The sequence below is a fragment of the Lytechinus pictus genome, chromosome 8 (genome assembly GCF_037042905.1).
Source record: "Lytechinus pictus isolate F3 Inbred chromosome 8, Lp3.0, whole genome shotgun sequence".
Lineage (NCBI taxonomy): Eukaryota > Metazoa > Echinodermata > Echinoidea > Temnopleuroida > Toxopneustidae > Lytechinus > Lytechinus pictus.
Window position 1 is genome coordinate 1,682,050 of NC_087252.1, and position 15,110 is coordinate 1,697,159.

The 15,110-nt window shown below is 38.0% G+C and overlaps 1 protein-coding gene across 1 annotated transcript; it reads right to left on the reverse strand.

Moving 5' to 3' along the window:
- Positions 1 to 6,929: 6,929 nt before the first annotated feature.
- On the reverse strand, positions 6,930 to 11,062 carry LOC129266864 (dnaJ homolog subfamily C member 24-like). Its single transcript, XM_064103341.1, has 5 exons — positions 10,924 to 11,062; positions 9,994 to 10,150; positions 9,325 to 9,451; positions 8,369 to 8,434; positions 6,930 to 7,658 (listed from the first exon to the last, which is right to left on the reverse strand). Exons 2-5 carry the CDS (start codon positions 10,093 to 10,095, stop codon positions 7,486 to 7,488), a joined length of 468 nt encoding a protein of 155 aa, XP_063959411.1. The 5' UTR covers positions 10,096 to 10,150; positions 10,924 to 11,062; the 3' UTR covers positions 6,930 to 7,485.
- Positions 11,063 to 15,110: the final 4,048 nt, after the last annotated feature.

Here is a 15,110-nt window from a genome sequence, read left to right on the forward strand (position 1 = left end):
CTTCCATCCTGAGACTACTGATCTGTACTTAACACACTGTTGCCGGTCTTTCAAGAAGTTGCATATCCATGCAACCAATGCTGGTTGAACATTCATGTCTAAGAGCTTTGATAGAGCCAGGTTGTGGTCAATCCGATCGAAGGCCTTGGAGAAATCAGTGGCCAATAGGGTACATATTGATTTCGGTTTGTCAACATTAGCATGTATTACATTGAGGAGATCAATCAGATAGTGCGATGTTGACATACCCTTTCTATTTCCAAACTGAGCTTTGTCGATGGACCCTTCCATGTCTTTTAGAGCCCAATTAGCAACAAACTTCTCAGCTACTTTTGAAAAATGATCTGTCAGTGATACAGGTCGTAGGTTTTCAATAGTGGGCTGCGGGACTTTGGGCACTGGAACAACGCAAGCCCGTTTCCAGCACTCAGGCACCACTGCTTGCTGAAAAGAAGAATTCAAGATATCGCAAAGTGGTATGCATAACTCGTAGGCGAAGAGGTTTATCACTCTAGCTGGGATCCCATCTGGACCGGGAGCCTTACTCTGTTTGATGTTCTTCAGCTCTCTGTAGACCTGATACGGTTGTACAAAGGGAAGGAGTTTGCTTGCAGGGAGATAAGATGGCAAAGTAGATGTGTTCAACTTTGGGATGTCCTTTGCTATGTCAGTGAAGAACCTATTGATCTCTTCTGCACAGCTCCTCAGGTCACAGGGATCAGTACTAGGGATATCAATCTTTGGTGACTTCACCTGACCACTTGTCATTATCTTGATGTGTCTATACCATTTCGATGGATTTGACTTCTTCATCTTCTGAACCCGGTTGACGTAGTAATCAGCTTTGGAAAGTACAATCTGTCGTTTCACCTTGTTCCTCAGCTGATGCCATCTTGGAATATCGTTTTGAGCAAAAGCGGTTTGCCGCTCTGAAATCAAGGATTTGATGGCTGGTGTCATCCACGGTTTGTCTTGTACATGGAGCCTTGATGTCTTCTTTGGAAAGTATGAATCTAACAGAGGTAACAGGATGTTGTAGAATTCATGGCATTTGTCATCTACATTGTCAGATTCGAAGACACTCGACCAATCATAGTTAAGAAGTTTAGCGCCAAACTCACGAATAGCGCTGTCCTTCATAGGTCTGGTTACTTTCTTGCTCACGCGATTCACTAGAATCGGGGTAGAGTCACTCGGGGGCCAAAGGATAGAATTATGATCACTTGATCCCAGAGGTGACATAATCGATGGTGACTTGTAGTAAGTGCCGACGTTAGTGATGATTTTGTCTAAGATTCTGTCACCCCGTGTAGCCTTGTCTACAACTTGGACGAAGCTCCTATCTGATGTCAAACAAGATGTATCAAGGTCGTTGAAGTCACCCATGATTACAAATCCAACATCAGGATAACGGGAAGAAATATAATCTGTTGTTTGTAAGATGTGATTTATTAGTCTTTCCTCGTTCTCATTGTTAGGAGGGTGGTACACCACAGCTATTACCAAAATAGAAACAGATCTTGGAAGCTTTGACGGGTGCACTTTGACCCATGTGATTTCTAAGTCATTGGGGACCACAATGTCGGGGACAGGTTGGGGGTTTAAATGACTCCTGACATAGACAGCTACGCCCCCACCCCTTCTTTGTGTCCTTGATTTCTCGTACATGATATAATCAGGGATAGATACATAGTCAGAATAGTCATAGTCAGAATTGAGAAAGGCAAACACTCTCAGACAGATTTTTTCTTCATTTCAAATCCATTATTCGGAAAATCAAAATTTTGCAGTTCTACAGGTACATGTGTTTGATATATGTATTCCATGATTTTGTAAATGATTTGATTGTACACATACTGTATTTGTCATTTTATGTTTCCATGTACATCTTTGTCACCAAAATATTCAGAATACGGTCCTAAGAGAATAACAATGTAAATGGGTTTGCTACGTAAAAAATCACACTTTATATAATTATGTCACTTCTTAAAATACTGATGTTCATGTTGCCCATAGTAATAATAATAGCAGAAAAATTATAGAAAATGGTGGAGGTTAGATTAAAATCCAAAGAAAAACAGTTATAAATGTTTGAAACCGGGGAAACCCCGGTGTAGTGGTCCACCTGCATTCCCCCAAACAGTTATCGGGAGGAGAGACCTGCGGGTCACAGTTCTGTGTGCGCGCCCTTGTAGGCGACCCAGATTGGTTGGCTCCTCCAATGCGCCTTTGAATGTCTTTGACAGATATATGGCGCTATACAAATGCTGTGCATCATCATCATCATCATCAACTTTGATTTTGTGATGTCATAGAGGAGCAGCTCCTCCATATGTTGATCAATATAAATATTAAAAAAAAACATTAAGAAAATGAAAGTGATTTTATTTGTGGGGTGGTTATATCATCAGACACATCAATGCATACCCACATCTATAAGCAAACAAACCTGGTGGGTGTTTCATAAAGCTGTTTGTAAGTTAAAGCGACTTTAAGAACGAATGGTGATCCTTTCTTACGCGCTAATTAATCACCAATGAACATATCATTTACCACAAGAAAGGATCACCAGTCGTTCTTACAAACGGCTTTATGAAACAGCCCCCTGGAATTTGTATTATATGATAGGCAAGCTGCTCACATATGATTCACAAACAAAAAAACTTTGAAATTTCATAACTCTTGTATTCTTTGATGGATGTTCATCCGACCTTCACAAATATTCTTTAATTTGTCTGCTTTTATTAAAATAAACTTATCAAACAGGGCGAACTTCCCTTTTCATGCTGAAATTTTAGCCTGAATTGCTTTATATTCATGAACAACCAAACATTGATTTTAATAGTATGATTGAGCGAGCGCTCATTTTTTTGGTTTTGTTTATCGGGTTTGTGCTTATGTGTTAACAACAAAGTGCCATTTGTTTCTGTTTTTCACTTCTACCTGTAATTCTGCTTGAAATATTCATGATGAAAATATATGCCTGTGAAAAGCACAGATGCAACATAAAGAAATAATTATTAGAAATATCTATTATACGACTAACTACCCCTGGCTTTTACAGGAACAATTAACAATTGCAATTTTCTGATAATTTTTTATGTAAAAGCCAGTGGAGGAAACGTTTCTATGTATATATCATAGAGTAATAAATTGTATTGAAAATTATGTGCTTAGAATATTTGCACATAGTTATGTTAAATGTGTGTTTAGAAGGAATGATAGTTTGTCTTATTTTGCACATACAAAGATACTCTGACTTGGAGCGATGTGCATTTTATAAATCTGCATCTAGTGTAAATACATGTACAACAAATTATATGCAACAAAATATGAATTTTATTTTACTAGGAACATGTACATGTGTATGTATATAAACTATTCCTGTTGTACTTATCACTTACGTATTGTCATATTGTTTTAATAACGTGTATGAACAAGACAAAGTGAGTGACTTCACCGTTTTTTATCGTCCATTTTTGAAGTCATTGTGTAAATTGTATAGATGTGTATTTGGTGTACATATGTAAAGTTCTATGTTTTTGTTATGTTTGTTGTTTTGATATCATGAAAATGTGAATTTTATTCAATAAAACTCAAAGAGGAGTTTGAGTATTTATTACAGAATTCTTTCAGTTGACTGATTTGATTAGTATTTTGTATTTAGTTTGCTGTGCAAACCCTTCACTCGAGTAAAGGGTCTGAATGGCAGCCTACTCATGCCTTGTGTACTGAAGGCTTTGCGTGGAGACACACTTGTTGATCAAAGTTTCAATCAGGGTCTGTGCCTGCAGACTATTTTGTATTGTATGCCAGACAGACTGGGTGGGTATAATGCACCGGTGACATTTGCTCCAGTCTTACTATCGTAATGGTTACATGTAGGATTGTAATATCGTTTTTGGTTCAGAATAATATAAAGATATGGATTACGGTTTAGTTAGTGTTGGAGGTAAGGTTTTATGTTTGGCTTAACATGCAGATTTTCCATCGAAGCAATTGTCGCCAGAGCAAATGTCATGGCCAAACACACCATATTAAATCTAGAAGATCCTTATCTGCCCTAGCTTGGTCTTCATAAAAGCAGAAAACTTACAGAAATATATTGGTGAAGGTTTCACAAAAGCCAATCCAAGAACAAGAATAGTTATCAGGCGCGTATACAGCAGCAGATCCTACAAAGCATTCCATGGGCCCAATTATCTGGGGACAATAGTGACTCTACTATGCTTGTGCACGGGCCCATACATTTCTCTGTCATAGTTGATGCTAGATACGCTAGTGGTAATTGATTCATGTTTAAAGTTCTAAATTTGTGATGTCATATATGCGAGTACCTTCCTGTGCACATGTAGCATGTAATACATATCCCTTTTTAAAATAGATTATAATGAATACAACTATTTTGCTTGTAAAGCCCCCATCACACTTATTCCGAATCACGCAGAATTGGCCTGAATGAAAGGACTATTGTTTGACCACCAGTTGGTCATTTAAATCTACTTCGAACACCGTTCGAAAATATCCCTCGAATGTTTTGAACATGACCAAAACCTTCGGGACGGCCAAAAGAAATGACAAAAATATTTCGAATGCAGTCAGGATATTTAGAATGCCTCTAGAATGTCCAAAAACGTAGCACGAATTATCAATCTGACTCCATTGCGGTTCATTTTGACTAGTGTATGATGATACACCTGGTCAATTTACTGAATTTCAACTCTAGTTTGGTGAATTCATAAGTTCCTCCCAAAAATTTCAAGATTTTTTGAATATTTTTTTCTTTCCAGCTTCTGCTTGATTCCTGCTGATTTCGAATAAGTGTGATGGGGGCTTAAAAGACGACATGAAATGATGCGTGTGATAATATATCCACCATGCATGAAATCACTAAAAAAAATTTGAGAAAATGGCATTTTGGGAATTAATATCACACGTCATATAATGTACCGATTTGTATCGCGCAAAAACTACATGTATGTGCATATATTCTTCTGTGCTGTAAGAGCTCCTGAAATGCTTGAAAAACAAAAATACATGGAATTTGATGGAAAAGATAGCACACAGGAAGGAGCCTCTTGTCTGATGTCACAAAAAAATAAAAACTTTGACTTTGTTCCTATCTGGCAGTTTTTCATTCAGCATTCACCAATATCTTTCTCTATTTTTTCTGCTTTTATTAAAACCAACTTATCATAATCAGGGCGAACTGCCCTTTGAATAAATATAAGATGAAAAAGCTTTGCAATTGTACATGATTATAAGCCCATGGGAGATCATTGTCATTATTATCATTCATTTATTAGACATCAATTATATAAGGAACATACTGTACACCAAATAGGATAAGGAGAGTCACATTGATGCAGGGAAAGGAAAAAGATTAAATAAATAACAAAAACCTGAGGGTCTTCCTTTCCAAACATGTGACTTTACAGTCATTTTGACTAAAAAAAAAAAAAAAAGACTTAAAAATTGTCAATAACATGCTATGCCATGGCAGTACATGCTACATCTAAAATATATTTTTGATCATAATAACAATATTTGTAAGGCGTTTCATACAGATGATTCTGAGGGTTCAATTTTCTGACTTATAATTACTGGGACGTGTGTAATCAATAAATGAATGAATAACCAAATCTAAAAGAAACAAAAATAAATGAAACAAAGATGTGTACCTTCATAAAAGACCAACCCACAACCAATATATAGTGGAAATACCTAAAAATTGAAAAGGTTATTTTCCGGCGAGGTCTTCTATTGATCAAGAGAGTTGGCAATGTGGATACATTGGTAATTTATTCCAACTGTTACTTTCTATAATGAAGGTTTACATAAGTTGCATCATATGAATGAAGACTATCTAAACTTGTTAGTTATGCAATATGATTACCAGGGATGATGTCAAGGCCGGCCTCAAGGCCAAATTTTGCCGGTCTTGACCCCGGCCTTGGCCCAAGTCATTTATATCATGGAATCTCAGAATCATAGGGTTTACCATGCAATTCATTGTCCTCTTAGCAAGATAGAAGGGATTTAACTGATGGCTTTCGTGAACTGGTCAACAGAGGAGGCTATCTTCACTGCAGCATGTCGGTGATTCCATAGTCTTGTACTGACCATAGAGGAGGCTATCTTCACTGCAGCATGTAGGTGATTCCATAGTCTTGCACTGACCATAGAAGAGGCTATCTTCACTGCAGCATGTAGGTGATTCCATAGTCTTGTACTGACCATAGAAGAGGCTATCTTCACTGCAGCATGTAGGTGATTCCATAGTCTTGTACTGACCATAGAAGAGGCTATCTTCACTGCAGCATGTAGGTGATTCCATAGTCTTGCACTGACCATAGAAGAGGCTATCTTCACTGCAGCATGTAGGTGATTCCATAGTCTTGTACTGACCATAGAAGAGGCTATCTTCACTGCAGCATGTAGGTGATTCCATAGTCTTGTACTGACCATAGAAGAGGCTATCTTCACTGCAGCATGTAGGTGATTCCATAGTCTTGTACTGACCATAGAAGAGGCTATCTTCACTGCAGCATGTAGGTGATTCCATAGTCTTGTACTGACCATAGAAGAGGCTATCTTCACTGCAGCATGTAGGTGATTCCATAGTCTTGTACTGACCATAGAAGAGGCTATCTTCACTGCAGCATGTAGGTGATTCCATAGTCTTGTACTGACCATAGAAGAGGCTATCTTCACTGCAGCATGTAGGTGATTCCATAGTCTTGTACTGACCATAGAAGAGGCTATCTTCACTGCAGCATGTAGGTGATTCCATAGTCTTGTACTGACCATAGAAGAGGCTATCTTCACTGCAGCATGTAGGTGATTCCATAGTCTTGTACTGACCATAGAAGAGGACTTTTCACCTGCATGGCTCTTGGAAAGGCACTGAATAAGCCAGATTAATGACGATGAACGAGTATTATGGACTAGAATGTTATCAATGTATTCTGGACTTCTGTGATTGAGAGACTTGTCAACTAGCACCACAATTTTGAAGGCTACCATCTGTCTCACAGGCAACCATTGGAGCTGCAGTCGGAGAGACTCTGTGCAAGTCCTAATTGGAGCAGAGAAGATAACCGTAGCAGCTGAATTCTTTAAAAGCGTTGTGGTGTAGCGATTCCGACTCGCCTTGTAATCCGAATCATGTGTTCGAATCCCACCATGGCCTAGCGTCCTTTGGCAAGGTATCAATCCACACTTTGAAACTCTCCACCCACGTGTTAAATGGGTACCCGGTAGGATGCAAAAGCATATGCAGTATGCCTAGCAATTGAGTCTCAGAACTCTTGTTGGAATGCTCCCCAGGGAGTGGAGAAAGTGCAGACACTGTATGTGGGCACGTCGGGATCCGATGACTGCGGTAGTAATATATCTGTAAAGCGCTTAGAGACGTCTTTCCGATTAAGCGCTACATAAAAGTGGATTACTATTATCATTCTGTAGTCTCTGAAGTTTGGAATATCATCTCTTTGTCACATCCTTTGTCACCGATTCATCAAGTTCTTCTTCTACCACTACCTCGATACAAAGAGAGCAATTAGAACAGTTGACAAGCCTTGATTCCTCCGATGCATCATCCTCACTCAGGATATACTCCCCTCCACATCGGCATTGGTGGCTGTAGGTCAGGTCATCTGATGGGAAAGGTCAAAGGTTACAGAAAAGGTCAAAAGTTAGATATTGAAAGAAATATTCATATTATATGGCTCAAAATGGGATATTAGACTGAATTATTCCATGAGTTGAGAGAATATTGCATTAGTTGTAGGAGGAGTGTAATATTGGCTCTAACAGGTGGAATATTTCTGATTCCCATGACGAAAAGCCATTCAATATAATCATTATTATCTTCTTTGATGATTATTAGGCCTATGAAAAATTGTTACGTTGCCCTCATCAGCCCATAATCATTCGGTGCTTTTTTAAATACCTTTGATGCTGCACTGTAAAAGAAAATAATGCAGGAATGATTCATTTATGTGGTCATGTGGTCAAACATGTCAAAATACATATTAAAGTGCTATTTAAGACATAGGCCTATTGTAAACAAATTTGAGCATTGAGCTTAACATTTGTATATTTTGTATCTGCCTAAAAAAAACGACTCTGTTTTTTTCGTATGTTAGGGTTGGTCAGATGAGGGCAACATACATTTTTTTCAATGCTTTATTAAAGGCATATGAGCAATATAAAACCCATGGAGCACTCATGAACAAATAATCTATGATTTTTTAAAAAGCTACTGAATTCTTCACGTTCGTTTGCCTCACAGCAACATTGCTAGTGAAAAGCATTATTTGTTGCATGAAATTCTCCCTTTGTAGCTACTTAGCAGTAAACCTACCTTCATTCCAAGACATGTCATCTAGACTGATCTCATCATTAACCAAAGTATTAGTTAATTGGGTGGCTGTAAAAAGTACAACAAAGAAAATTTACAGGTTCATCGATCACACAAGGTCCATTTAAATCTATTCACAACTTAAAATATTCTGAAACATTAATGGTACATGAAAAGTTAAATGGATGCTCCGGGCTGAAAATATTTATATCTATACACACAAAAAATATTATATGTGAAATTTACTTGTTTGTATTTATGGCTTAATGTTTATCCATAAGTATATGAAAAAATATATATCATTTCAGTTTGTACAAGTACTAACTATGTTTGAGGACAATGTAATATGAAGAAAAGCTAAAAAGCATTTAAAAAATAGACAAAATAGGTATTGCAAAACTGGAAATTAGACAAAATGGTTGGTAAATGAACTGGATAGAGACTAACTAGGATTATAGCATGTGGGATTAGACCAAATGAAAAGTAGACCAAGTGGCAATCATATTCATGAGACACCTTTCCTTTGTAAAGCCTGGCTTGCACCTTTCTGTTTTGGATTCAGGGTTCCCAGCTTTTCAAGAAAACAAAAATCCCTGATTTTTCCCTGATGAAGTTTAAAAATTCCCTGATAATTATTTAAACCCATTCCCAGTTTCGCATGTTTCTAAGTTGTTGCAGTGAATTACATGTATTTTCAGTATAAAAACAAAAGTGTAAAACTAACTAGTACCACCACATCCAGTCATTCAATGGATGTTGTTTTGAAATGCAAAAAATATAACATGCAACTTTGTACAAGCATCTGAGCCCATAGGCAAACTGTGATTGCAACCAAATATTTTGCTGCATTGAATGCTGCGTTAGGCTACGTGTGGCTGTTTGGCTAACATAGCAATCCACAGCTTAAAAAGCCAAGGTGTGAACTAGGCTTTAGCAGTAAAAGGGTGTGTTGTGTTTACCTCTTTGTCTGGTGTCATACTGGTGTCTAAGATTCGAGTCACTGAGGATCTTCCAAGCTTTATCTAATCTCTGGAACTCTGAATGACAGCCTTCCCTCTCATCTTCACTCACTTTATCTGGATGATACTGATTCAGAGAAACCAACAGAAAATAAATAACATTTAGATTTCAAATTCTAATCCTGAATTTCATAATTAATTAACTACAAAAGGAAAACTTATCATCATTCACAATCGTCCACTGTTGTTAACATCATCATCATCAATATAATTGGCAGTTATAGACACTTCATCACCATCGATACCATCATCCCAATCACCATCAATATTATCACCGTCTTCCTCCTTTTCTTCTTCACTATCACCATAACCATCATAATCATAATAATCATCACTATTATCATCACGGTCATCATCAACAACGAACTGTGTCACCACCACCACCACCATTATCAATATCAGTTACCATTACCATTACCATCATTATCTTAATCTTCATTTATACCATCCCACACCTCCACCACCACCACCACCACCACCACCATCATGACCAATATGAACATCATCATCATCATCAACATCATCACCATCATCATCATCACCACCACAACCATCATTTTCATCATCACTTTCCCTGCAATCATTTGAGAGCTTTGAATTTTTGCTTACTTTTAGAACGAGTCTCCTGTAATTAGCTTTCAATTCTTCATACGAGGCTGACGAGGAAGATTCCAAAATGGTGTATAAATCTTGATCCACCGTTTCTTGCATTCTCTATCCCTTTGTTTCTTCCATCAATTTTTTTTCTCTCATCTGCAGGGCTTTCCTTCAAATGATGAAAACAATAACAAAATGAATAAAGATTGTATTAATTAATTACCAAGAGGGTCTCCAACAAATTTTTGGGGGGCTACCTGTACCTCCTGTGTTTTATTTTTTGACAAAAAATGAAAAATGTGTTGTGTTTGTTGGATGTACACTAGATCTCTAAGTTAGATCTAGATCAAGTGAACATCATGAAGATTTTCTTGTTTTTATTCAATGTTGAACTTTAATTTCAACTGAATATTTTCAACTGAATAAATGCTACTAATATCAATTTACAACTGATTAATTTTTTACTAGCCGTTAAGGACACTCACACTATTGCGAGGTTAGTAGGATGGATATTATATGAGGAGAAATATTGCAAGTTATGACACCAAAAATCTCAAAAATAGTGCTAAAAACAGTTTTTACAAAACAAATAAGAAAAATAACAGTTACACTGTACTATAGCCTGTGTAGGCTGATAACGAATCTGGTATGATTAAGATTTAATAATAGCAATAATATTGACAAAAATAATAATAAAGATTCTTTTTTTTCTAACAAACAAATCTCCGATTTCCAAACAGTGAAACACAATGCGACATCAATGGGATTCGCAATTACATGTCCAGCCAATGAAACATAAGTTTTATACGTGTACAGCGCGGTGGTATGTGGCTCGTTAACGAAAGCAAAGACAAAGTCCTGAATTTGTGAATTTAATTTCCATGCAGAAAATCCTGAAAATATCATACTATCGATGATGCTAAACGAAGTATGAATACATACCTGTAAATATAAAGTTAAGAACATATGTCTATCACTAAATTTTTATTAAAAAAAAAACAAATTTAGTTGGGCCTCCGATCCGATCCTCGCGCGTTAAACGTTATAGCAGAACATGACGTTTTATTTCAGCGATTGATCTGAATGGCGCAGGGGTTTCCCCGAATTTATTGGGCAATGGGTAGGGGGGGAAGAAGGTGGTGCAGCTGCAGGGGGATAATTTCATCTAATCATCTGCATGGCCCTGGGAAGAGGGCAGAGGGGGTGCTGAAACACTCCCAAGATTTTCCTTGGGAGTACGTATTGCGTGTAGGCCTATTATTTTCCATAGGAAAAAAACCCTGAAATTTTGGAATTCAAGGTGCGAATATATGGATAACTTGAATATGTAACCCAAACGGGAACCCAAATGACCTTCACTATAATTTGTATGGAATTTTTTTTTTGCTTTGCTTTTCAAATTTCCCGGGCAAATTTCTCGGCACCCAAATGACCTCCATTTTTTGTATTCTCATTTTTGTTAAACTGTGTAATATGTCTCTTGTTTTGATTGGTTTAAATAAACTTGAACTTGCATGAACTTGAACCCCCCTTTGTTTTTTTGCCTTAAAATTTTCGGGAGCAATATGACTTCCATTTTATAGGAACCCTACTAATAAAAATTGTTCCCAGGACCCTGGTCTTTCCCAGAAATATCTATTTATTTGTATTTTTCGAAGAAAAAATGTAACAATTGCAAATTAATTCTATAAATCTGTGATGATCGATGGACAGGAATGTTTTTTTAAATGGAAATCCCTTTCGAGTGACCACCAACACTCTTCTTCTTATATTAGTGTTGCTTTTCAAATTTCTCGGCACCCAAATCACCTCCATTAAGTTGAAGCATAGCAGCGAGCCTGTGGGGGGGGGGGGGGGTGAGTAGTCTGCAGAACCAGTACGACAATACTCCAGACGATTGCCTGTACTGTTTCTACTGTAGAAGAAGAAGGAGTATCAATTAAGGGAATACCACTGGCTTGGGCCATTCCTATACAAGCAATTTGCTTTCTTATGGTCCTATCCATATTCTGTATTATATTTTGCCACTTTATTGCATATGTACATGGTATGATTTGTATATTTCTATATTATAATATGTCATATTTTTACATGACTATATACACCGTAATTTATTATTACCTAAAAATAAGTCATCATTATTTTGTTTTAGACAGCAGGTTGAAAAGTGTTGTGAAAATGGCTGATTTTACTAGCATGCAGGGGCGTAACAGGGGTCGGTGGAGGGGGGGGGGGGTGGACAAGAGCCAACAATTTCCCGGTCATATCATGGTATATGAACAGGCAGTGGCGTATTTAAGAAAAAAAATTGAGGGGGGAGGCAGATATGGCGTATTGAGCAAAATTTATTTAAAAAATAAGAAAATAAAAAGTTGCGAGCGAGCGAGCAAAAATTTTGACATTTTTCTTACAAAAATCAAATTTTGTGATAAATTTTGACATAATATTTGTTAAATAATATCATATTTCAGCCCTTCTCTCTTTGCTTTTTTCCCCCCTTTCTCTTTTTTTTCATCTGTATGCAACCGTGAACAGGATTTTTTTCACGGCGCGCGAGCATTTGGGCTTAGCTCTATGCGGCAGTGGCGTGAGGAGTCAAAAAAAAAGAGGGGGCACAACATGGCGCGTGCCAAGAGTTGCTTAATTAATAATATAAGTCCTGATCGAGCGAAGAGAGCGAGAAAATCTCCTTTTCATGAGAATCTAACTTTGAGATAGATTTTGACATGACATTCAGACAATACCATCATATATACGTGTACCTAATACATAATTTTTTTTTATTTGGGCCTTCGTGGAACTTTTGGGGGCCATGGCCCAAACTCTTCCACCTGTATGCCAGTGCTATGCGAGTGGGGTTCGGGGGCTCCGCCCCAGAACCTCTTGATATTATTAAAGCCATGCATTTCAGCCCTTACAGATGGCCCTATTTTTAATCAAAATTAATCGCGGGTATACGGCTTTTACACAACACATATGAAAGTGGGGGGGGGGGGGGGCGGCTGGCCATGCAAAAAATTATAATCAGATGGTAACTTTTACGTTTTTGTACACGGCTTTGGAAAAAAAAGTTCGGGGGCTGAAGCTCCCAGCCTTCGATTCCGCGGCCCCTGCATTACTTCAACGCAGTTGCGTAATAAACCAGATATTTTAAATTAGGTTTAATGTATTTAGTGATTTGATATTTGTAAAGCACACACATATATATATATATATAAAGAGTCTTTTTAGTAATATTATGCGCTATATGAATTTCAAATATTATTATTATTAGCCAAATATGGGAAAATGTGTAAAAAGTCGCCAGTGAGCGAAGTGAGCCATAAAAAAAAAATCGCCTTTTGAAATTAACTACTTGTTATATGACAGATTTTATACAGTATATTCAGCAAACAACATATCATTTTTTAATGTTTTCCATTCATTTTATTTCGTTGCCTTCTTCATTTTCTTTTATTTTCCCCTCGGCTGTGGAACCAAACACCGCCTTCCCCACTGTACGCCGTGCTTCAACGTAAAGCTCAATACAGGAAGGGTCCATACCGGGGGGGGGGGGGGCGTTATAGAGCACTTTGAAGATTAAAAATGAAGATCCCATACTGCTGGGGTCTTGGACAGAGCCCCCGGTAGCTTTAGAGATTCAGCCAAAAGAAAGATTAAGAGAAGGGGCGGTGGAGCGAATTTGAAAGTTGGGGGGGGGGGGGGCACAGGGAAAAAGGGCACATTTTTTTTTCGAAAGGGGCACTATCTTAAAACAAAGAAAACAAACGACTTATTTACAGTGGCGTAATGAGCCAAAAAGTTTCAGGCGGCTAGATATGTCGTATCACGGTAAATTTATAAGAAGTTGTGAGCGAGCGAGCAAAATTTTAGACATTTTTATAACGATAATCAAATTTAGTGATAGATTTTGACATAATATTCAGAATATAGGGGGAAGTGGGGTAATGACGAACACCTTTCTGATCAGAGCGATAGCAAGAATCAAAGTGAGCCTTATTCCAAAACTAGTACATAATATGATAAAAACACACCATATATTGACTGTAACAACGTCTTTATTCAACATCAAGCATTTATAGTACAAACGCAGATTTTCGGGATTACCCCTCACTTCCGGGCCACAGGGTAATCGCGAACGCCATTCGTGGAAACATAAACAAGTAAAGATATGTTATTTGGATTCTTTTCGATTATTCTTTAATCGGAAGAGACAAGTCAACAAATCCGTGCATAGGAATTCAGACAACATTCTGTGTTTCGGCTATTACTGCCGTGACAGCAGAACCTCACCTCTCCTAGGAGATATTGAGATGTTCGGGATTACCCCGCGTTCGGGATTACCCCACTCTCCCCTATATATATATAATGTACATGTATATATTATATTTCACACAGCTCTCTTTCTTCTTCTTTCCTTTCTGTGTTTTTTCTTGATCGTAAAAAAACCGGGTCATTCTCAGATGTTAAAGGGGTACAGAACACATTCGTGAGGTTCAATTTTCTTGGGTAAAAAGGGGCACTGATTCAAGAAAATACACTTACATGAAGGCAAGGGGCACTTGCTCACACATAAAACGAGTCATTCTTATGTGAAAGGGGCACAGTACACGTTCGTGAAGGGACATTTTTCTTGGGTAAAATGGGACACTGATTCAAGAAAGGGCACTTACAAGAAGGCAAGAGGCGCTTGCTCACACATAAAACGAGTCCTTCTTAGGTGAAAGCGGCACAGTACACGTCCGTGAGGGGACATTTTTCTTGGGTAAAAAGGGGCACTGATTCAAGAAAGGGCACTTACAAGAAGGCAAGGGGCGCTTGCTCACACATAAAACGAGTCCTTCTTAGGTGAAAGGGGCACAGTACACGTTCGTGAGGGGACATTTTTCTTGGGTAAAATGGGGCACTGATTCAAGAAAGGGCACTTACAAGAAGGCAAGGGGCGCTTGCTCACACATAAAACGAGTCCTTCTTAGGTGAAAGGGGCACAGTACACGTTCGTGAGGGGACATTTTTCTTGGGTAAAATGGGGCACTGATTCAAGAAAGGGCACTTACAAGAAGGCAAGAGGCGCTTGCTCACACATAAAACGAGTCCTTCTTAGGTGAAAGCGGCACAGTACACGTCCG